At 44.2% G+C, this 24779-nt stretch overlaps 1 protein-coding gene across 1 annotated transcript in view; it reads right to left on the bottom strand.

Moving 5' to 3' along the window:
- SLC35D4 (solute carrier family 35 member D4) overlaps positions 1 to 24779 on the bottom strand; it is a 121886-nt gene that overhangs the window by 53784 nt on the left and 43323 nt on the right. Inside the window, 4 exon segments of the mRNA XM_083187522.1 lie at positions 13138 to 13173; positions 17575 to 17620; positions 20343 to 20379; positions 20381 to 20391. Of these exon segments, the coding sequence (XP_083043648.1) occupies positions 13138 to 13173; positions 17575 to 17620; positions 20343 to 20379; positions 20381 to 20391 (130 nt within the window).

Genomic DNA, 24779 nt, shown 5'->3' with positions numbered 1-24779 from the left:
GAGGGGACCAGGAAGCAGGGCAGGGGAAGCCAGGCAGCAGGCACACTTTAAAAAAAAAAACATACAACTGAATGAGAAGCCACTGATTAGCTGAGAGAGGTCTCAGCCAATCAGAGGCTTCCCATTCATTTGTATGATCTACCAACGGTCAACATTTACCAAAATCACCGAGCTGGTGCACAGCTGTAGTCATTGCGGTCACATATTCAAACACGCTGCATTAATTCCTACTATAGATCCACATGTTGCCTAAAAAAATAAATGTTGGTAGATCTTGAGGACAGGTTTAGCCACCCCTGCTCTAAGGTTTCACACTTAGAAATGTGATTATAAGTTCTCCTTGTTTCTGCTGAGAGATCTACAACAACCCCAACATGGTCTCAAACGGATCTGTAAATATACCCCTTTTTCCTTTTTTCATCTGTTCCCCATCTCCACTACACAATTTTTTATCCTCTTTGGTGTTGATCCATCATAACTTAAAATTGTATCAAGGATTGTATGTGAACTGCTTATGTTTACTTTATTGCCTTGAACTTTGTTTTATATAGTCCTAGTTTGTACTTATCCTTAATGCTCGTTCTTTTATAAAACCAGATTGTATAAAAAAAAAAACTTTTAAAAAAACTACACAAGTGGCGGTGTTGCCAATAGCAACCAATCAGATTCTAGTATCATTACTAATAAATAAATAATAAAAAATAAGGACTTCCGGTGGGCAGGGCATCCGAGATGGCCGCGTTTTAGATGTGCTCCGTGTCTCGTTCCCCATAGAGAACTCCTCTTCTAATTTTACACTCGTTCTGGAGATACTGCAGCAACATTATCATGGGGAGACTGCTGTGGGGAGTGTTTTGATACCAAATATCCCTGTATTGGAGCAACACTTATTTCCTCGGAGTCCGGCCTCTGTGGCGCGAACTTTCGGCGCCATCCCTGCTCAGCTCCCTGTTTGTGCACCCATCCCACTTCTGCCTGCTCTCGAGGATTGTGGAGCATGGAGGACTTGTTGCCCTGGCCTGCTTTTCCGTCAGTGGTGGTGAGGCTTCCCAACTCTGTGAGCCCTCATCTGTGGACGGTGCCCCCAGGGAGGCACAGTGGTACCTACCCTACAAATCTTCAGCCAACAAAGCTCCTTCTTCCCAAGGACATACAAGCGCTTCCGCTACTGCTGAAAAAGGTGCATCTGAACAAGGGGTGATGGTAGCTTCTGCCTCCATTGCTGAAATGGTAGAGGCTATGTCCAGAGCTGTTGTCCCTCAAATTGATAAAAAATTTGAAGCCATACAGGCCTCACTGGATGTTGCAATTAGTAAGGTAGACTCCAACACTTCCCATATCTCCAGCTTAGAGCAGAGGCTCAGTGACACTGAAAACACTATCCATTCTCTACAAGCTACTGTTAAAGCTCATACCAGTACTAATAATGCCTTGGCTGACAAAATCAACGATCTTGAAAACAGAAGCAGGAGAAACAATTTATGTGTCATAGGCATTCCTGAATCTATTAACGGTCCCCTCCTGGTTGATTATGTTCCTAAGTTCCTGGTTGATTATGTCCCCTCCTGGTTGTTTAATGACTAAGATTCAGAGAGCCCTGGATCTCCGATCTGATTCTCTTCCGTTACAGGTCGAATGTTCTCATAGACTTGGTCTTGAAAGAGACAATGCTGATCGACCTCGCCCAGTTATTGCCCGTTTTCTCGATTTCAGATCTAAAGAGAAAGTTCTGGCAGCATCACGTAAAAGTTCATCACGAACGGTCGAAGATCACCGCATAATGATATTCCAGGCCACTGTCGCCCAGAAGAAGAGGAAAGCTTTCTCACCTGTTTGCAGTCATCTGGTTGAAAATAACCTTCATTTTGCATGACTTTTTCCAGCCAAACTACGAGTAGATGCTGAATGTCCCACTCTTTTTTTCTGATCCGGAAAAGGCAAAGGCAAGATTTTTACAACTTGCACCACGGTCACCTGCTAGATCTTTTGATCCTTGAGTGAGACCCATTGTGTTCTACCACTCTGCTTTACTCAATAGATGTGGGAAAGAGGTAAAGAACAAAATTCAAAATGCAAAAGATAAAAGGGATTTAGCTCTCCCTCTCCTGTTGGAGGGGCTCATTTACTAATTGGTCTTGAAACCTGGAGTGTTCTCCATGAGCTTATTGACGCTTGGTGGGTGTCAATATTATCATGTGTAGACATCTTTTTCCATTTTGATTAAGGGTATTAAAATAGGCCTCCACAAAATTAAATACACTGCTTTTGCTGACAATATGCTTCTTTATTTATCTGATTCCAAATCCTCTATGCATACTTTGTTGTCTTTATTACAAGATTTTGGGGACATATCAGTTTTTCAAGTCAAATCTGAGAAGTCAACAGAAATCCATCTGAGACCCGGTTATTCTCGTCCTGTTGGGCACTCTTCTGTGCCATTCTCTTGGGCCACCAAATCTTTTGAATATCTGGGAGTTATTGTCTCCAAGAACCCCTCCTCCCTATACCATTTAAATATTACTAAAACTATAGCGTCTTTGTCTAGGGATGTGGTGGGGTGGCGTCATGTCCAGCTCTCCTACCTGGGTAGGGCCAACTTGCTTAAAAGAATATCTATCCCAAGAATTTTGGGTACTTGTGTATTATCACGGCTCCCATCTCATCCCATCTCATTGCATACCATAAGGCTTAAGATGGTATACAATGAGATGAGATGTGCTGCGATGGGACCCGATCTTATACAATTTAAAATTGTATACCATTGTATATGGCATACGATGAGATGAGATTAGATTTTAAATTGTTTAAGCACACTAATGGGTGCTTTCAAGGTCAATTGGCCCCCCTATAAGATTTTTAATTGTATAAGCACCCTAATGGGTGCTTACAATGTTAAATGCACCCCCACTATCAACGCCAACCCGAAGCGTGGCGAGCGCAGCGAGCCCGCGAGGGGCGGCGGTACGCGTCCTCCGACCTTTTCATACCCCCACTATCCATGTCGGCGTGGAGTTGATTTTATATAGTGTGGCGAGCGCAGCGAGGCACCGAGCCCGAAGTGTGGCGAGCGACGCGTAATACTTTACATGTATTATGTGCAGGGCATAAAGTGGTCATGCAGAGGTGGGGGAACTCATTTCTCTATGCCACCTAATTAAACCCCCTCCCCCTATTAGGCAGAGACAGGGCCAGTGGTAGGGTTTTTGGCATCCCCTTGTAAACTAGAATATGTTTCTGTGAGAATTACTGTGCAGGGCCAATGTGGAGGTTAAAATGTTCCACCTCACCATTAGAGGTGGTGGAACTCAGTTCCACCCAGTTCCCCCTCACTTTAACCCCTGATTATGTGTCCCCTCGCGGGGCTCGCTAAAATCTTATAGGGGGGCCAATTGACCTTGAAAGGACCCATCCTAATTCCTTTCCCTTTTGCCTACTACCAGTCGCAGCATTATATGGGTCAGGGAAACCGTACATTTACAGATAGGGACTGGAACAATACTCTAGATGTGGTTTTATTGTATCCCAACCCAGATTGTAAAGCAATTTCGAGACATTATAACTTCTTACGTAATATAATAGATTATAACTCCTTGACCTCAGGTATGCCTCAATGGAAACGTAATTTTCCTGATATTACAACAGATATCTTAATTAAAAATCTTTATAACTCATGGCGTCTTATTTCAGCAAGCTCATATAGGGAGTTGTTTCTTAATGTCCATCATAGAACCTATATCAGCCCACATCATAGCTTTGTGATGGGCTCATCACAGAGTCACTCATGCCCTAGATGTCGAGCGGATAACGCGGACTTATTTCATTGCTTATGGTCGTGCCCAAAGGTTAGGCCCTTTTGGCTTAAGGTTTATAAATTTGCTATGGATAACTTGGTAAACTACCTACCATTTACACCAGAATGGGCTATTTTTGGACTGCTCCTCCAGGGCCAGAGAATATCTCGAGGTGGTCGTAAACTTTTATTAATCTTGAGCTCAGCTGCAAAAAAAATAAATCCTACAACTATGGACTCATGCAGAAACTCCCCCTTTCACACTATTTAAGGAAAAGCTATTCCATCTTTTCCGGATGGACTGGTTGGAAGCCTCTCTTAGTAAAGAGTCCTAAGTTGCTACCTTTTTTTGAACTATGGGAAAGTTACACCTCAACCCTCCCTGAACCGATAAAGGCATTAATTGGTAAATGTTTTTCAGCAACATCCTGGTAATTAACACAATTAATTGTTAACAATCCTCCAATTTAATGTAGGTATTCTTCTTTTGGGCTCCAAGAGACCTGTCCTTCACATGTGTTCTGTTATACTTAATGAATACTTCTATCTAATGCTTTGTTGCTATGTACTACTTGATTCATATAATTTTTGATTAATCATAGTATTTAGCCTTATATACTTTCTATGAATTCAGAGCTTTCCAATAAAAAACTTTTTGGAAAAAATAAATAAAAATAAATATTCTGCATCCTAGAAAATTATAGACAGATGCTAAAACAGTTGCTATGGGCAACACTGACACTCCTCTAATTTAGAAGCTTTAAAAAATCTACTTCACGTTATAAATGTTTTTAATCCAATCTGATCATAAAGTTATACATTCCTGAGGTCATTAATGGATTAAAATGCCATACAGAAAACATCTACAGACATTCGTAATGAATGTGGGGGTATGTTGATTCAACAAGAATGCTCTACCCTACTTATTGTGGGTGCAGTTCTCCTTTTAATAAATGGGAACCTCTCAGCAAAAAAATCTATAACAAACGTGAAACCAAAATTTTACTTGTAGAATGTAAACTGTTTCCCAACACTGATTATTATAATCCTACAACATTCCTGTGGTTCTAAGCAATCAGTCTGTCATCTATAAAGCTAGAAATCCCTGCACGTTCATTAAACTGCTGTGATATCACCCCATAACTTATATCTGTACAAGCACAAGGGCAGCCATAGAGCCAGTGTCAGGAAACGGAACGCTGTTTGTTTTGCTTCAAGAATGAGGGGAACCAGTATTAAAAGAAAACATATATGTATAGTCATATCAAAATGTGTTAGAAAAGATTTGCCTTTGGGAAATCTGTGGCAATGCTAAAAAGCTGCAGGCATTAAAATAATACGAACAAAAAGAAATGAAGAAAGAAGCCTTTTGTTATCACAAAGGTGCTTGCCAACTCTTGATAACATGTTTCTAAGAGGAAAACAAATGATTCTACTTTGATTAAAATAAATCACTTATTTCAGCAACTCAAAGGGCTATATTTTTGAAGACGTGACTTTTGCAAGCTGGTCCTTCTTGTGGGTTTCAGTGGAAAATTTAAAGCGGTCCTAATATTAAGTGCAAAGTTTTCCATAAACATATCCCGAGGACACTTAAGTGGTTCCAGACTAAAGGACCAACAGTGTCTAGGTCATGGGTCCTCAAACTGCGGCCCTCCAGATGTTGTGAAACTACAAATCCCAGCATGCCTTGCCACAGTTTTAACACTCCCTTATAGCAAAACTGTGGCAAGGCATGCTGGGATGTGTAGTTTGACAACATCTGGAGGGCCGCAGGAGGACCCATTGTCTAGGTAGACAGCCAAAGGTCGACACAAAAAAGGTCCAGCAAAGAAAGAAGGACTGTATCACAGGGTGCTGCCTTAGCAGCTGTTCTTGAGGGTGTGTAAAAACCCTCCACAATAGTACAACAAGGAAACAAGTGGGTGAACAGCGCTGGGTTACACCGAATAAAAGTGTATCATACACTAACTTCTTAATAGGTATTTTATTTTATGCAGAAAATGAAATACATATTTAAAATCACAGTGTACACATTTCAAAAAAGCAATAGTACTATATTGAGGGGAAAAAAAAGTATAGCTCCTTGGTGAAATGGGGAATTGTGGAATACACACCCTGAGGTTGGAGGGAGATAAATTGGTCAGTATGCAGTAAAAAGAAGTTCAAGCTTGTGAATAAGTGGCTTGAGGCTGAAAATGTGCTGTAGTTTGTGGCCCCATCAAATAAAAGTTCCGGTATAATGCCTAGCAGGGGTTAGTTATTACTGAAGTCCAGGTCGGGTTCACCTGGAGTTAGTCTGTGAATTAGCAAGAAAACTTGTCCTGAAGTACAGAGCTGGTGAACATCACTTTGTATGGATCAACGCGTTTCGGTGTGTAGGGTCACAACTTCCTCAGAAACAGTATCCAAAAAGTGGAAAGTTACAAAAGGTCAAGATGCACTAGGTAAAAAATGTGTCAGAAGGTAGACATGAAAATGCTAGACCATGAGTTTTTCATGTCAATGTCAACAACTGAGCACAAGGAACCCCAACTAGTGTAGCACGTACCATCGCTTCGCTCGCCATGCTTCGGACCAGGTGCCTCACTCTGAGAAAGTTAAATGCTGAGCGCTGTGATATCAATCGGAGTCCAAATATCAATGAAAAACTCATGCTGAACATTGCCATGTCGACCTATTGACTGTCGAGATCAGCAGTTCTCAAAGAGTGGGTCCTGACCTTCTCAGCATGGGGTCACGATGCTATGCTGCTGACCATCAGGCTGATGAATGAAAAGTCTACAGAATTGTCTTATTTGAGACTCCTCCAATCATTTTGTGCATCCACAATGCTGCCATGTATGTGGTGTCTGCTGACTGACTACACATGTGATGTGATGACCTTCTGCAGTAACTTGCTGGGGTCCTGTAATTGTTTGATGGGGTCCCAGAGAAAAATAGTTTGAGGACCCCTAGTCTAGACTATCTAGACACTGTTGACTTATCAACCTACTTAAGTGATGCTGTTTTTTTTCTTTTCTTTACATTACAGGTGTAGCACGGTTAAAATGGCCTCTTAACACTGTCCAGAACTGTCCAGAACTGCTATGATCTTAAAATCCATGCAGTACTACTGTATGTCTGGTTTTAGCCAAGTTCAAAGACAAGTACAAATAAAAAAATAAAATAAAAAAAATAAAAGAGAAAAAATAAGAGAAGAGAAATGTACAACTTTTTTTTAAGTCATGTTAAATTGCAGGTGGGACAGAATTCAATGATATTTAATATCTGCTCACTGAATTGTAAACTCAATGTAAAATAAAAACAAATGCATTTGTATCCCTTGTACTGGACCACAGTTTGTGCCAGGAACAAATTATTTGTATATTTATTTATTTTTTATTCAGCTGCCATACTGATTGGCCACAGCCTCAAAACTTGCATGAGCCCTATTCGCAGACACAGTTCCTCCGACTGAGTATGTGCTCCTATGTCAGCCGTATAGCATATGTGCAGGCAACCATTCTCACTACTACATGAGCGATAAAACAAGTAATCTCTGTACGCGGGCCAGGACACTTACCTGTCACCAGCTCAGGATTGCCCTTTACATTTTCAGTACATTTCTCCGTGCATGCATCTGAAATCACGACTGCAACTATGGACAAAATGCACAGTGCAACTTAAATGCATGTGCTGTAGCAAAAGAAAACGAAACTGCATCCAACAACGGCCGTACAGCCATCTCTGAATCAGCTCCAACGTGCTAGATTCAGCAATTGGCAACTGATGGGGTTCACCTTCATGTGACAGGTGGACTTTGGTTTTGGCTAAATATGCTCTATTATAATTGCTTTTACTCTCAGGTGTAGAGAATATTGGTATATGGGACATAATACAAGATATGCGGCCAAATGCAATAGTGAGCGGAATGCCACCCGTACTCGGACATTTTTTTAAAGAGCAATCACTTACAACGCATGGTTTTGCCTTGTAAGTGACTACCCCTTTAAAAAAACATCCGGCATCCCGCTAAGCCTCTGAGCTCGGAAGCCAACAGTCTGCATTTGAGAATATTTTTTTAGTTAAACAATATAGAATGATGAATGGAGGATAAATAAGGTATATGAATTGATAAATAAATAGAGGGCAGATAAACTTTTGTTATGTTCTTTAAGGTTGTGTTATAATTTCCTCTACACAGCTAAATAGTAATTGTCAATCACTCCGGATGCTCTGAGGGAAACCTATGGCAGTTTGCTAGAATGTATATATCTGAAAACCGGGAAATCCAATTTAAATTGTACATTCAATACTAACCCTAACAGGAAAAAGGTGCCATTACCTGACAGGACCTAAGTCAACTAACCCTTTCTTCTATGAATGTACATAAATACAGTCCTGTCTCCTAAAACCTCACCATAGCTTATCTGTTTTTGCCATGAAATTAATATTTACATAACGGAAAACTGCTTGTGGAATGTCTAAGACATAGCAGTCGATATGTAAGCTTGGTAAGATTTGATCATCCCGTACATACATATAGCTTCAGAGATATCTTACCAAATCTACACACATAATGCCATGTTTAAAATGAGAACATTTTAGGTAGTCCTTACCCCTAGAAAGTTATGTACAAATTATTTGCATTTGAGTTAAAAATGACATGGAAAGTTCCCAGATGTAATTACCTGGTCAGCCAGCTAGGAGAGACTAATGGGCCCTACACTCATAGTGATGTGTGTAGGGTGGCCACTGCTGCGGGGGTTTCACTCAGCACACAGCGCTGACAGCCCACACACAGCACGAGCTGTCAGCGCTGTGTACTAACCGAGCTGACATCCCCAGCGTTCTCCTGTGGAGAACTCTAGCGACCAGCTAGATTGATGGTCAGTGACCATCAATTTCTGACAGCAACACGCAGCAACGTGCATTGTTGTCGCTATAGCACCTACACACACACACACACACACACATAAGTAGGGGCACATGCAACCTAATTTCTTGAACTAAACATTGTACTTCCCTTTTGAGAATAAAGTTTTACTTATTAGTCTAATTTATAAATGCTCCAGAACCTAGTCTTTGAGAAGGCTATTAGGCCAATCTACTGTACATCAGTTATTAATCGCTAGAAGAAATCGAAGTCGCTACGTGGGAGTTTGTGTCGCCATGCCTGTGCAACTGTAATAAAGTGTTGAGGATATCTGTTACTGATTACAGGTTGAGTATCCCTTATCCAAAATGCTCAGGACCAGGAGAAATTTAGATAACGGATTATTTCGCATTTCAGAATATTTTTATATGTCAATAATGTATCTTGAGGTATCTTGCATTTATGTTGTATAAACACATCCACCACATAAAATACACACAAATCAGTGGCGTAGCTTGTGTAAGGCAGCCCCCGCCACTGCTTGGAGGAGCCTCTCACTCTAAAGGTGCCCATACACTAGTAAGATTTATCTTCAGATCTGGCTGGTTGGAACAAAAACATGGTTATGGATGAGTGACAGTTTGTCAGTTTTCCAGCGTTTCCAAGCAAATGGTCAACTGTCATTTGCTCTCATCCATAACCATGTTTTTGTTCCCACCAGACAGATCTGCAGATAAATCTGCGTGTGTATGGCCACCTTTACCTGCAGAGCTGAGGTGAGGTCCGTCCTGTCTCACTCCGTCTCTCTTCCTCCCTTCCTCCCAGCAGCAGCAGCATTACAGGCAGGAAGTTCGGAACGGTTTCTGTGTACACAGTACACACAACCTCCGTCCCTCCGCGCAGGCTGGGCAGCTGCAGCATCATCCCTCTCCCTGCTTTCTGCTCTTGACCGTCCCGCTCCAGCGGCTGCCTTCTCTTCCCCTGCACTCTGCACTCCGGTTACAGAGCCATCCCCTTCTACAGGCTTCAGCACAGGAGCTGAACACAACAATAAGGTTAACTCTTTCAAAACCTGGTTTTCTACAGTGGGATGCAAAGCATTCAGTGTCTGTGTCATCACATGTCAGCATATTTATGTCAGTGTCTGGGTGTCTGTGTTATGTCTCTAGATGTCAGCGTCTGTCAGCATCAGTGTCTCTATGTGCAGTCCGTGTGTCAGCGTATCCCTGTATATAGGCGTCTTTCAGTGTCCATGTGTCAACATATGTGTCTGTGTCGGCGTACATGTATCAACTTGTCGGCGTACATGTATCAACTTGTCAGCGCCCGTGTTTTAGGATCTGTCCATTTGTCAGTATCTGTCTGTTTGTCAGCGTCTGCGTGTCCATGCGTTAGCATCTGTCTGAGGGGCTGGGGGCATGCCAGAAGCTCACAGAGCGCTTAGCATGCCTCCATAGTGATGAAAACGGGAGGCATGGCTTGTGGGAGCATTATTCCCAATAAGCCTTTCCCCCTCTCAGTGAGGTCACACCCTTTTTCTGGCGGCAGTGCGACTTCGTTGACAGCGGACATCTCGCCCGAGTTCAGTGTAGTGCGAGATGTCCGCTGAATTCTGACGTTTTTTTAAAGGGGAATTAACTTACAAGGCAAAACCATGCCAAACCATGCCAAACCATGCCTTGTAAGTTAATTCCCCTTTAAATAAACGTCAGAATTCAGCGGACATCTTGCACTACACTGAACTCGGACGGCATGAAATTCCGGCCATAGTGTAAGGTGCATTTAGATTTGTGGAGTATAAGTTTAATGACGGCATGTGGCATATAGTGCAAGGGGCATTATGATGTGTGACATAATGTTTAAGGGGCATGGGAGGGCGCCAGAAACTTTTTTGGCTGGGGGGAGCAAAATTTATAGTTACGCCACTGACACAAATATATTTTATTTGTGCATAAACAAGGTTTCAAAAAATGAAATAGATCATTTTCTTGCACATATAGTGCCAATTACATATCATGTCCTCAGTAGTGGCAGTTACATATCATGTCCTCAGTAGTGGCAGTTACATATCATGTCCTCAGTAGTGCCAGTTATATATCATGTCCTCAGTAGTGCCAGTTACATATCATGTCCTCAGTAGTGCCAGTTACATATGTCCTCAGTAGTGCCAGTTACTGTACATATCATGTCCTCAGTAGTGGCAGTTACATATCATGTCCTCAGTAGTGCCAGTTATATATCATGTCCTCAGTAGTGCCAGTTACATATAATGTCCTCAGTAGTGCCAGTTATATATCATGTCCTCAGTAGTGCCAGTTACATATAATGTCCTCAGTAGTGCCAGTTACATATCATGTCCTCAGTAGTGGCAGTTACTGTACATATCATGTCCTCAGTAGTGGCAGTTACATATCATGTCCTCAGTAGTGGCAGTTACATATCATGTCCTCAGTAGTGCCAGTTACATATAATGTCCTCAGTAGTGCCAGTTATATATCATGTCCTCAGTAGTGCCAGTTACATATAATGTCCTCAGTAGTGCCAGTTACATATCATGCCCTCAGTAGTGGCAGTTACTGTACATATCATGTCCTCAGTAGTGGCAGTTACATATCATGTCCTCAGTAGTGGCAGTTACATATCATGTCCTCAGTAGTGCCAGTTACATATAATGTCCTCAGTAGTGCCAGTTACATATCATGTCCTCAGTAGTGGCAGTTACATATAATGTCCTCAGTAGTGCCAGTTACATATCATATCCTCAGTAGTGGCAGTTACTGTACATATCATGTCCTCAGTAGTGGCAGTTACATATCATGTCCTCAGTAGTGGCAGTTACATATCATGTCCTCAGTAGTGCCAGTTACATATAATGTCCTCAGTAGTGCCAGTTATATATCATGTCCTCAGTAGTGCCAGTTACATATAATGTCCTCAGTAGTGCCAGTTACATATCATGTCCTCAGTAGTGGCAGTTACATATCATGTCCTCAGTAGTGGCAGTTACATATCATGTCCTCAGTAGTGGCAGTTACATATCATGTCCTCAGTAGTGGCAGTTACATATCATGTCCTCAGTAGTGCCAGTTACATATCATATCCTCAGTAGTGCCAGTTACATATAATGTCCTCAGTAGTGCCAGTTACTGTACATATCATGTCCTCAGTAGTGGCAGTTACATATCATGTCCTCAGTAGTGGCAGTTACATATCATGTCCTCAGTAGTGGCAGTTACATATCATGTCCTCAGTAGTGCCAGTTACATATCATGTCCTCAGTAGTGCCAGTTACATATCATGTCCCCAGTAGTGCCAGTTACATATCATGTCCTCAGTAGTGCCAGTTACATATCATGTCCTCAGTAGTGCCAGTTACATATCATGTCCTCAGTAGTGCCAGTTACATATCATGTCCTCAGTAGTGCCAGTTACATATCATGTCCTCAGTAGTGCCAGTTACATATCATGTCCTCAGTAGTGCCAGTTACATATCATGTCCTCAGTAGTGCCAGTTCTATATCATGTCCTCAGTAGTGCCAGTTATATATCATGTCCTCAATTTGTCCCCTGCCACGTTGTGCACATGTGCAAACCCCAAGAGTGAATGGCCTAGACGATTTACAATGTCGCCGGGCCATTCGCAGTGGGGAGGGAAGGCCGGGGGCAGATGGGGGTGGTGGTGGCACTGGACCAATGTAACGTCCAGCGTTTCATGGGCGCCCCCATGAAAATACTGGGCTTTCCCATGGGAATGCAAGCAGGAAGTAGTCTGCCGGGACCGGGCGGTTGACGTCACATGATGTCAGCCGCCCACCCTGTCATCGTCCCGGTGCCCGCAAATATAAGTCAGTCTCCACTGACTTATATTTGCGAAGGCAGGAGAAATCATTCGATGCACTGCGACCATCAAATATTTTCTCCTGCTGCATGCACATGCGAGGGGATGTGCCTTCATAATATATATTCCCTCGCATGGTTGCATGGGGATACGGCGATGGTGGGGCGGGTATTCGTCGGGCGAGCTTTGCAGTTTACCTAGTCAATTAGAATCACCCCCTATGAACGGGATGCAGTTACCATCCCGGCGGTCAGGATCCCGGCGTTCAGAATCCCGATGCCGGAATCCCGACCGCCGAAATGCCGACACTTTCTCCCTCCGTGGGTGTCCACGACACCCCTGGAGGGAGAATAAATTAGTGTGCCGAGCGTAGCGAGGCACCGGGCCCGCTGCGTGGCGAGCGCAGCGAGCCCGCAAGGAGGGGCGATCCACGTCCCCCCCTTGTCGGGATTCCGGCGTCGGGATTCTGAACGCCGGTATCCCGACCGCCGGGATTCAATACTGAATCCCTATGAACAGACCAAATTGAGTTCAATTGTTACATAACAGCAAACAGAATGCATAATTATAATGTATGCCTTGTCAAAACCATGTGGATTTTCACACTTCCAACACACCCTATTCCTTTACTTCATGGATGAGTATACATACCTGAAAAAATAGTTTATATATTGTTGATCAAGATCACTGTAAATAAGAAAAGTAACAAAAGTCAAACTAGAAAATTCAACTCAGTGGCAGTCGAAAACAGGTGGACCTCATAGATATTACAATTATTGTGTAATAATATGGCGCCACACAATACTGCAGCGTCATACAGTGGAAAGTAAAGCATAAAAATACTGAACCAGAAAGCAAAAAAACAAAAAACAAACAAGCATCAGCAATTATGGACACTTCAAAATAGCAAGGAACTTATTATATTAACTAACTAGAATACCGTATATAAGACTTTGTCGGGACCATGGCCCATTTCCGGTCCGCTCGCCAGTTTATCAGCCGACGGGATTCAAAGTCCAATCTGCCGATTGGTGGAAAGGGGGTGTGCCTGCGAAAACGACCGTGGATTGTCGAGATCCGGCCGTGATCTCAACAATCCACGTCCATTTTCGGCAAAATGAGCCCGACTGCTTTTAAAGTTGGTCCGTTTTGACAAGCTGACTCTTCAATGCTGTCAGGAACGACAGCATTGAATAGGCGCCCGCCGCTATTTCTCCTGACGGAAATAGAAGGGGGGATTGAATAATACATTTATTGGCAACGTATATAAACATGTTTTATAGAGAACATTAAAAGAAAGATACACAGATAGAATGGGGGGACACACATCTGACAGATAATTCTGGCAATGCATTGGATGCACTTGCTTCCTAGATGGGGTGCTCCTTAAGAAGGGCACTGGGAGTTAAAGTCTAAGAAGGGGTATGCAATGTCGCCGTGCTCCCGCAGCCAGCTCCCGACGGGGGAGATGGCTGCGGGGCCCTATTCAATGCTGTTTTCCCCTACAGCATTGAACAGGGGTTCTGCGCAGAACGAGCCCGACATCACAAGCTGTCGGGGCTCGTTCTGCCGAGAAAAGCCGGAAATAGGCAAGCTCCCGGCCAGAGCTCGTCTATTTCCGTCCTCAGCTCGCAGCCACGCCCCTTTCTCGCCGCTCGGCGGCCGTGACATTGAATCCTGACTGCCGAGCTCCAGGCGAGCAAAACGAGAATGGGACAGGGGCACGGCTGTCATGCTAGCTCGACAGCCGTGCCCCTGACATTGAATACCCCCCCAATAAGTCTAATGTTTTGTGAAATAGATCATTCTCTGCATTTCCCTATCCATGTGCTACATGCTTCCTAGTCAGTCACAGGCAAGCCTACCTCTTGACCTTTAAGAAATTTATTCAGTTTTTTTTTCCACTTATGCTGCATTTGCTGTTGTTTTTTTAGGTTTGCTTTGTAGAATTTGATTGCTAACAGAATAAAATATTGGTTGATACAGGGGGTGTAGCAGTGGTCGCCAACTCATCACTAGCGAACTACCGGTAGTTTGGGGCAGCGATCCAGGTGGCTCGACCACTCTGACTCCGCCAGCCGCCCGTGCCTCCATTATCTGCCCGCCCCTCCATTATCCGATGCTTGGCTTCCCTTCTCCCGGCCTGCTCTGAGGGGAGGAGAGCACATTGTGCGTCGTCTCTCGTACCACTCACTCTGCACTCCTATGACTGGGCCATCCGCCAAACAGAGTTTGCGGGCTGGCAGCCAATTGTTCGCGGCCCGCCCACGAGCTTTGATTGGCGGATGGCCCAGTCACAAGGAAGTGAGGGGAAGGAGAGACGCACAGTGCTCTCCTCCCCTCATAAGGGATGCAGCGGCGGCGACACCAGACACAGACAGCGGCGGCACTGCAGGGGGACACCAGACTATCCTCCCCCCAGCAGCAGTCGCAACAATGGTGAGTGTGCTGCTGCTGGGAAACTGGCACTGTGGAGGCATATGTGTATCTGGCACTATTGGGGGACGTATGTGTATCTGGCACTATTGGGGGCATATGTGTATCTGACACTATTAGGGGGCATATGTGTATCACACCCCCATTTTCATTGGCTACACCCCATGTGGCTACACCCGTACACAGTACCGCCAGAGTATTTATTTAGAATGGCACCACAATCAGGCGGACATTGTTTATCTGGCAGTGCTGGGGGGCAATGTGTTTATGGCAATACTGTGGGTATTGGGGGATTGTGTAAACTGGAACGGTTGGTGGCATGCATATATAGGGCACAACGTTTATTCAAAGAGGCTAAGGGCATGGCCAGCAGCTCTCAGAGCGCTGGACATGCCCCCAAAGTAGAAAAAATGGGGAATGTGGCCTTGCAGGAGTATCACGATAGTAGGTCATACCCCTTAATTTCGGCCACGTGCCTTAGGCACGCGCAGATGTCCTTTCCCTTCTAGCTCCAGTGTTGGGAGGTATGTATGCGGCATATTGAACATTGCAGTGTGTGGCATATTGTGTCTGGGGCATTGCGGTATGTGGCATAATGTGTCAGGGCCATTACAGTGTGTGGCATAATGTGTAAAGGGTATTTTTAAATTATTATGCAGATTTTTTTTTACATTTTAGTAGCTCTTCAGGCGGTTTATTTTGTCTCAAGTAGCTCCTGCCCCAAAAAAGGTTGGAGACCACTGGTGTAGAGGTAGTAAGTTAACCCAGAGAGAACAGAGTAAAAAAGGAAAATTAACTTTTAAAACTCCCTTCCTCAGGGGCCTCCCTTCCTCAGGGGCCCTTCCTTGTTGTGGACACCTTTGTAAATACCAAACTATGTCCAAAGACATATCTACTGTATGTGAGCCTATGGTATCCTCCTTATTGCTACCCAGTGGCGTAACTATGGAGGGTGCAGGGGATGCAACTGCTATGGGGCCCGGACCTTTGGGGGGCCCGAGGGCTCAGCAGGCATCCCCTGCACCCTTAAGAATGTTTTATTTAGTGCCTAGCCTGGCAGTGCAGCTGTCCCGTGCCTCAACCCTTTCCTGCTCCAAGTCCCGTACCTCCTCTGCCCGGCCCGCCCGCGGCGCTATGTTGTGGTCTATGAAGGGGGAGGAGCCAGTCTGGCTAATCCAGCCTCTGCTCTTCCCTCTCTCTTTGACACTGCCGGGGCTCAACGTCACTAACTGGTGACCAGCCCCGGCGTGGAAATGGTGTGCTGCCGCTGGTTCTGTGTGTGGGGACCCGGGCCTGGCAGCGCTGATTACATAGAGGCGCTGATATGGATGTCGGTGCTCACACTGAATAGAGATCGGCGCTGCTGAGGAGACCCAGCAATGGCGCCAGAGAGGGGACCCGCGCAGCTGAGGAGTCCCGAAGATGATGTAAGGAGCAGGCGCCGCAGAGGGGACCCCCTGGAGGTACCAAGCAGTATATACTGAAGGAGGGGGAGGTGCAATCAGTAATGGGGGGTTAAACTCCTGCTCTCCCTTTCCCTCCATTTTTGTTCTGTGTCTGACTCACATTCCAACAGCCCCCCCTCTTATCTCACCTGCCCTCTATTCCTCCTCCCCCTTACCTCCCTGACATTCTCTCTGACTCCTGCTCTTAACCTTCCTTTCACTCTTGCTCCTCTCCCTCTCTGACACCCTCTCTCTTTTTTCCACATTCCCTCTCTTTCCCTGACTACCTGACTCTTCGTCTCTCATTCCCCTTATTCTGCCCCCTAAGGGGCATTGTAGCGACAGCAGTACAAGGGGGGGCCCTTTGAAAATTTTGCTATGGGGCCCCAAAAGTTCTAGTTACGCCTCTGTTGCTACCCTGCAAATAAGAAACAGCTTAGACCTCGACCTCGTAGACCTCGGCCCCTGTCAAACGCAGCATGGGAATACATGAGATTATCCATAGGCAAATACTCCATTTCTACTCATTTCCAAGAAACATCTGATAAACCATTGCTGGCACTGCACACTAGCAAGGGTTTTGCAGAGGTTTCCCTCTGCCTCGCCCGTCAAATGGAGAAAATGTGGCCACATGGGCAACCTAGTTCATATCTGGTGGAGTTGCCCTATACTAGTCCTTTACTGGATAGAAATCTATAAACTCAAGAATAGCTTACTTGAGTCTCAAATAGCAAGGGATCCATGGACTTTTAGGTTATGGTCTCCCCCTCAGGACCATTGCAAACTCTCACTAGAACGGTCATCCCACATTTTAGTTGCTGCTCAAAATATTTTTGCAAGATAATGGTCATACCTTCTTTAAGCAAATCTCTGTGTCCTAAAGGTCCAACTAGGGCATAATCATGACTATGGTAAGCATCACCTATTGCCTACATGACACGGGTCAAATGTTTTCCCAGGACTAGGCCCCATCACACCTTCTGCTCCCATAATTACTGTATATACCCCATGCGCTATGTGATGCTATGTCCTACTTTTAGATGTTGCTTCTCACTCCTTTTTCTTTCTACCCCACACTTGCACCGCCCCCCCCCCCTGATTTCTCTATTGCAGTGGTACTTAATTTATTTTTTTTCTATTGTCCTACATCCACTCTCCCCCTCCCCTATCCTTAGATATACCATTTACAAATATACAAATCAATTACCTTAGCAAACTTGACTTTTGAGACCTCTGAAATACTCTGTAACATCCTGGTAAAAAAAGAGGAAGAAAAACAGAATAAATAAAAAATGTATTTTTTTTTTTCTTGGGATCAGATTGAACCACACAATATTCCAGATAAAATCTGAATTGAACATATGTCCTACAGTGAACGTCAAATGTACTAGATGACATAAAAATATTTTGAGAAGAAGCTGCAATTGCTATAATGCCATACTGAAATGAATAAGTAATATATACTGATAAGCCATAACATGAAAACCACTGACAGGTAAAGTGAATAACATTGATTATCTCAATAAAGTGGCAGCTGTCTAGAGGTATGACACTGTGCGTTACACAGCTAGTGAACATTCAGTTTTTGAAATGGATGTGTTGGAAGCAGGAACAATGGGCATAAGGATCTGAGCGACTGATGAGGGCCAAATTGTTATGGCGAGAAAACAAGGTCAGTAGAGACAAACCAGATAACTGACACTAGGGATGAGATATAAACACAATGTGCTTATTTTAATATCTTTTTCTAATTGAAAAATTTTGGGTTCCCAAAATTTTTGAATCACGGCACCTCGAAGCATCAGAATTTTTTTCGCGGCACCCCTAGGCTAAAGAGTTTCTCACAGAGAAATTCAGAAACAAATATGAAGTTAAATAACTTGTGTTTATCTCATCTTTAGGATCATCTACACTAAAGATTTAGAGTAATCCAAATTTGTATCCAGTCGGACATAAGCTGGCCTTACATTCACACAATTTCAGGTGTGTTGTTCGACCAACATGTGTAGCACATTTGCAATTCAATACATCACTTAAACCAGTTGTTCCCAAACTGGGAACCCTTAGGCAAGTGGTTCCCAAACTGTGTGCAGTGGCACCCTGGGGGGCCTTGGGGGACTTGCAGGGGTGCCCTGCGTTAGTGGTCCAGGACCTATTCAAGTTATTTATGTCCAATATAATAGTCAAATTGTGGACAAATAAAAGTGTCCATTACCACATACTGTAGATTCTACAGTATGTGGTAATGGACACTTTTATTTGTCCACAATTTGACTATTATATTGGACATAAATAACTTGAATAGGTCCTGGACCACCAATGCAGGGCACCCCTGCAAGTCCCCCAAGGCCCCCCAGGGTGCCACTGCACACAGTTTGGGAACCACTTGCCTAAGGGTTCCCAGTTTGGGAACCACTGGTTTAAGTGATGTATTGAATTGCAAATGTGCTACACATGTTGGTCGAACAACACACCTGAAATTGTGTGAATGTAAGGCCAGCTTATGTCCGACTGGATACAAATTTGGATTACTCTAAATCTTTAAACCCTGGAAAGCTTTTTAGAGGGAGGGGGTGGGTATTTGTGCCGCATGCAGACCAAGGTCAAACTAGCATCGGAGAGTTATTTTTTGAATAGTATGTAGAAAACCCAGGTCTGGTTTCTAGCTCTATTATATAAATGTATCCTTTTCAATTTGTGTCTCTAATAAAGGTTTATTTTTTAGGTACTCTTTACCTAGCACGGCGCCCACGATCTCCATCGCGGGCGTCGTGGGTAAAGAAATCGTGGGGATCGCGGGCATCGCGGTCAGTACATTAACGGCCGCGACGCGATGCCCGCGATCCCCACGATTTCCCATAGGGTTCAATGTTAAATTTAGTGCTGCCCGCGATTTTAGATTCAATGCTTCAATGGCCGCGATTTGGCCATAGGAATCAATGTTAAATGGGCCACAGAGCCCAAATAGGCACAATTAACACTTAAATGTCCCCCCAAATTTGTAACGCCACCCCACGATCCACGCCAACCCGAAGCGTGGCGAGCGCAGCGAGCCCACGAGGGGCGGCGGTACGCGTCCTCCGACCTTTTCATACCCCCACTATCCACGTCGGCGTGGAGTTGAGAATAGAATAGTGTGGCGAGCGCAGCGAGCCACCGAGCCCGAAGCGTGGCGAGCGCAGCGAGCCCCGCGAGGGGACGCGGATACCTTCACAGGTAAACGTGGCCCTACGCGGGCTTCACAGGTATCCGCGTCCCCTCGCCACGCTTCGGGCTCGGTGGCTCGCTGCGCTCGCCACACTATTCTATTCTCAACTCCACGCCGACGTGGATAGTGGGGTTATGAAAAGGTCGGAGGACGCGTACCGCTGCGCTCGCCACGCTTCGGGTTGGCGTGGATCGTGGGGTGGCGTTACAAATTTGGGGGGACATTTAAGTGTTAATTGTGCCTATTTGGGCTCTGTGGCCCATTTAACATTAATTCCTATGGCCAAATCGCGGCCATTGAAGCATTGAATGTAAAATCGCGGCCAGCACCAAATTTAGCATTGAACCCTATGGGAAATCGTGGGGATCGCGGGCATCGCGTCGCGGCCGTTAATGTACTGCCCGCGATCCCCACGATGGGCGCCGTGCTAGGTAAAGAGTACCATTTTTTATTTTGAATACAACTCCACAGAGATGTAAAAAGAGGTATCTCATTAACCTTATTTCTAAGCCAATATGCATGTTTTAGATCAAAAACACTTTAGAGGAGATATTACCAGAATACTTTTATTGCCCACACATGCATATATACATGCATACAGACTATGAAATATATTTACTTCCAATGATACCCAAGGTAACAACAATTAAAGGTTTAATAACTGGAAAGCAGAGCTTGTGAATACAATCCAAGCACGCACCATAAAATCAAGATAAAGTTGGTTCTAGCAACATTAGCCAAGCAACACTCCAATCGTATGTACTTACCTGAGCAACCCAGATGAATGACAGCCCAAAAATAACCATCTACATCAAGCTGCAAAGAAAAAGAAGTTATTACAAGAATAATTTATTACCGGTTGTTTATATAGCATACACACACATTCTTTAGCACTTCACTCAAAATATCGGCGTCTGTCCTAGTAGTCCTATGCTAGTATATTTCCTTCCATAGAATCTGATTGGTTGCGATGGCCAACATCAATATATGTCATTTTTAGAAGCTTTAGTAAATTAACCACTATATGTTTGTACTGTGTGATACAATTATATACTGTACCACTACCCACATCCCAGACATGTTAGGGGAACAGCTATAGAGTATTATGCTGTAATGTGTAGGGACAATGGACATAATTCAGACCTGTTAGCAATGCTGCAAATTTTTGCAGATGGACAACACCATGCTGCACTGCTGGTGGGGCAAATGTAGCAAAACATGCAGTGCAGTATGGAAGCAGGAACAATGGGCGTAAGGATCTGAGCGACTGATGAGGGCCAAATTGTTATGGCGAGAAAACAAGGTCAGTACATCGCATTAAACTGGCAGGTCTTGTGAGGTGTTCCCTACATGTAGTAGTTAGTACCTACCAAAAGTGATCCAAAGAAGAACAATCTGAATACAAAAATTTTAGACAAACCACATAACTGACACTAGGGATGAGATATAAACTCAATGTGCTTATTTTACTATATTTTTCAAAATTGAATTTTTTATTGACGTTTTATAGTTTACAAACAAGGTGTATTTTTTTAATTGAATCAATGTGAAACTTTTAGCCTAAGGCAGGGGTTCCCAACATTTTTGAATCACGGCATCTCGAAGCATCAGAATTTTTTCCGCGGCCCCCCCTAGGCTAAAAGGTTTCTCATTGAGAAAGTCAGAAACAAATATTAAGTAAAACAAATTGTGTTTCTCATCTTTAGGATCAGCTATGTGGTAATGGACAGGATTCACTTCGGTTAGTCCACAATTTGACTATAATATTGGACATAAATAACCTGAATAGGTCCTGGACCATCAACCCAGGGCACCCCTGCAAGTCCCCCAAGGCACCCAGGGTGCCACGGCACTCAGTTTGGGAACCACTGACCTAAGGGTTCCCAGTTTGGGAACAACTGGTTTAAGTGATGTATTGAATTGCAAATGTGCTACACATGTTGGTCGAACAACACACACAATGCATCGCACGAGCCGTCAAGATTGTGCATTCGGGCCTGAAATCGTTCAAATGTAGGGCCAGCTTAAGTCCTACTGGATACAAATTTGGATTACTCTAAATCTTTAATTATACCTACATGAAAAGCTTAGACTCTGTTTAGCTCAACCCCGGAAAGCAATGTTGCAGCCCTTTTTATAGGGAGGGGGTGGGTATTTGTGCCGCATGTAGACCAAGGCCAAACTAGTTATTTTTTGAATAGTATGTAGAAAACCCAGGTCTGGTTTCTAGCTCTATTATATAAATGTATCCTTTTCAATTTGTCCATCTGCCAAAATTGCAGCCCTGCTAACAGGTCTGAATGAGGCCCAATGCGCTGATGCAGAGTTGGCTGAATGGGTGCACAAACAGTAATGCACACCTTTAAGTGCCCCCACCTCAAAGCCGTACACTTGGTTTGCCGCGCATTATCATCAATGCATAAGGAAAAGATACACTTGGAAACAGATGTATTCATTATGTTTAACACTTCACAGCTTCTACTTGAGTGGATACACCCTCATTGACATTTTCCTATGTGAGAATGCCTCGTTACATTCTAGTTAAGCCTCAATAGTCGGGATGTAGTCATTTGGTCTACAGCATGATGGTCGACAGTCATAGGGCAAATTCATATGGTAAATTCACCCTGCACATGATCAGAGAGAATGGACCCTATTAGTGAATTCAGTCTGTTGTGTGTATCTGGCCCATGCACCTCCATATGACAGAGAAGTACACAAAGGGCGTTTGACTATTACAGTAGGACAGGCTCATGCCATTATGGTTCAGACAGTGCTGAAGAAACCAGCATACATGCTTCTGGGCAGGGATGATGATGATTTTGATGATGGTGGTGGATGATGATTTGCCATAAATGAGGTGCATATACTGCTGATTTGGAGCTGCCCTAGCTTGACATGTTTACTACTATCAATGTGGGTAGCAACATACAATTTTGGCAGTAATTTATGCACATTCTGCAAATAACGATCCACCTTCTGCGCTCATGTCTCATCTCGCATTTGTGCAACAAATTTCATCTATAAAATAATACACATCTAATTCTGCTGTTCTAACAGGGCAATACGTTGGGAACAGAGATTAACATACACAAAGCATGCAATCATTTTTACAACAGAAACTATACAAACACTCCCACAGCCGTGTGACTAAAATATCTATTAGAAATGAAAGCAGAGTGTTTGCATATCAAGCTGCATGAAGTGCCAATTATCCAGGCTGCATGTTGTGCTGATGGGGATTCTTCATAGCAAAATAGGAATTAGTAAATTAGAGACTAAATCATGCATTTTCTATTCTAAACAGCATTTTTTGAATTATGTTTATTACTATTTACTACAATACAACTTTGTTGTCAGCATGCCTTGTTTTCATACCTAACAAAGAAGCAGATTTAACTCTAGGAGTGACAAATTTGTTTGCTTTTGTTGACCATTTAATAAAATTGGCTCTATTACTCACTTGATCGCAGAATTGATTTCCTTTGAGCTTGACTGGTACAGACAGGAGGATAACTTGCTAAAACAGGGAGCACATCTAATAGTCCTCAAGGTCTAGGCTGTTCGAGGATTCTGCAGTTTGTCTAGGTTGGTTTTACCTTGTAAATCAGGGATGGGGAACCGTTGGCCCTCCAGCTGTTGCTGAACTACACATCCCAGCATGCACTCCTACAGTTTTGCTATTTGGCCATGCTAAAACTGTAGCAAAGCATTCTGGGATGTGTAGTTCAACAACAGCTGGAGGGCCAAAGGTTACCCATCCCTGCTGTAAATGATTGCTGCGGCCGATTTTGCGCGCCCGCAATGAACAATATCAGACGCCGATATCATTTAGTGACATCAACGTTGCCCGCTAAACATGCAGGTCGCCAGGCTATATTGGGTATATTGGGCAGCATGGATGGTGTAATGGTTAGCATTTACTGCATCACAGCACTGAGGTCATAGGTTTGATTCCCACCATGGCCCTAACTGTGCGGAGTTTGTATGTTCTTATCGTGCTTACGTGGGTTTACTCAGGGAACTCTGGTTTTCTCCCACAAACCAAAAATATATTGGTAGGTCAATTGGCTGCCACAAAATTAACCCTAGAATGAAAGTGTGTGTGAACATGTGGTAGGGAAAATAGATTGTAAGATCCACTGTAGTGGGGCAGTGACTGCAGTACACATAGAGCTGTGGATAGGGAGTAATGTAGTGGGGCAGTGACTGCAATGCACACAGAGCAGTGGACAGGTGACTGCAGTGCACACAGAGCGGTGGATAGGGAGCAGCAGCACGGCATCCGCGGGGAAACAGCGAGTCCTGGGTGACATTTAATGAGATGCCAAAATGTGATTTGTGCGATTTTTAGTCAAAAAATGGCCGAAATTGCACTTTTTCCCGAATTCGCATATTTAATGATGCGAAAAATGGCAAAAACCTAGTTTTTTGCCACGAAATCGCACATTCTGAAAGGCAGATTTTTAGTACCTCCAGAACTCGCATCCAGATGTTTTCCCATTGGAAAGTATACAAATCGCATATTTAGGGTGAGATGTATTAAGCTGCAAATCCAGTAAAAGCCCCTGTTTTACCGCATTTTCCTATGTATTAAAATTTGGCCGCACCGATACCCTATAGAAGCCTATGGGCTTCTTTTCGCCGCCCGCCGCCTCGCCGACCCCCCTCCCTCCAGTTTACCTTCTTGCAGGTCCTCCTGGACCCCGGGACAGGGACTGATGTGAGTGTTCAAATATTCTCTGTACAGCGCTGCAGAATCTGTGTGCGCTATATAAACAACTGGTAATAAGTAATAAATATTGCCAAATGGACAATAGATACAGTATCACTCATTGTTAACCACACATGGGAGTGCGCTTCGGTAAGGATATTGAGTGTACGCAGGGCCGGTGCAAGGCACCAGAGCGCCCCAGGCAAGTCGGGGTGGGGGCGCCCGGGTACCTGTCCTGCGGTGCTGTAAAGCTGGTGGCGGAGGCAGCGGGGGGTCCCTGCAGTCAATAAGAAATAACGAGCGCTATCCGCCGGGCTATGCGGAAGCGCTTCTGTTTTGGAAACACTGGCCGCACGGCGCACGCTAATTGGCTGAATCTCAGGTGCACCTGTGGGGTGCACCTCTTAAGTAGAGCCATCACCCCACATCTTTATTTGTAGCCAGAAGATGGAGGAGGCACCTGTCTTCATGGGACTGGAAACGAGGCACA

This window comes from Crinia signifera, chromosome 5 (genome assembly GCF_055691185.1).
Source record: "Crinia signifera chromosome 5, ASM5569118v1, whole genome shotgun sequence".
In the NCBI taxonomy this organism is placed as follows: domain Eukaryota; kingdom Metazoa; phylum Chordata; class Amphibia; order Anura; family Myobatrachidae; genus Crinia; species Crinia signifera.
Note: the sequence above shows the minus strand (reverse complement) of the source record. Positions and strands in the feature narration are given on the sequence as shown.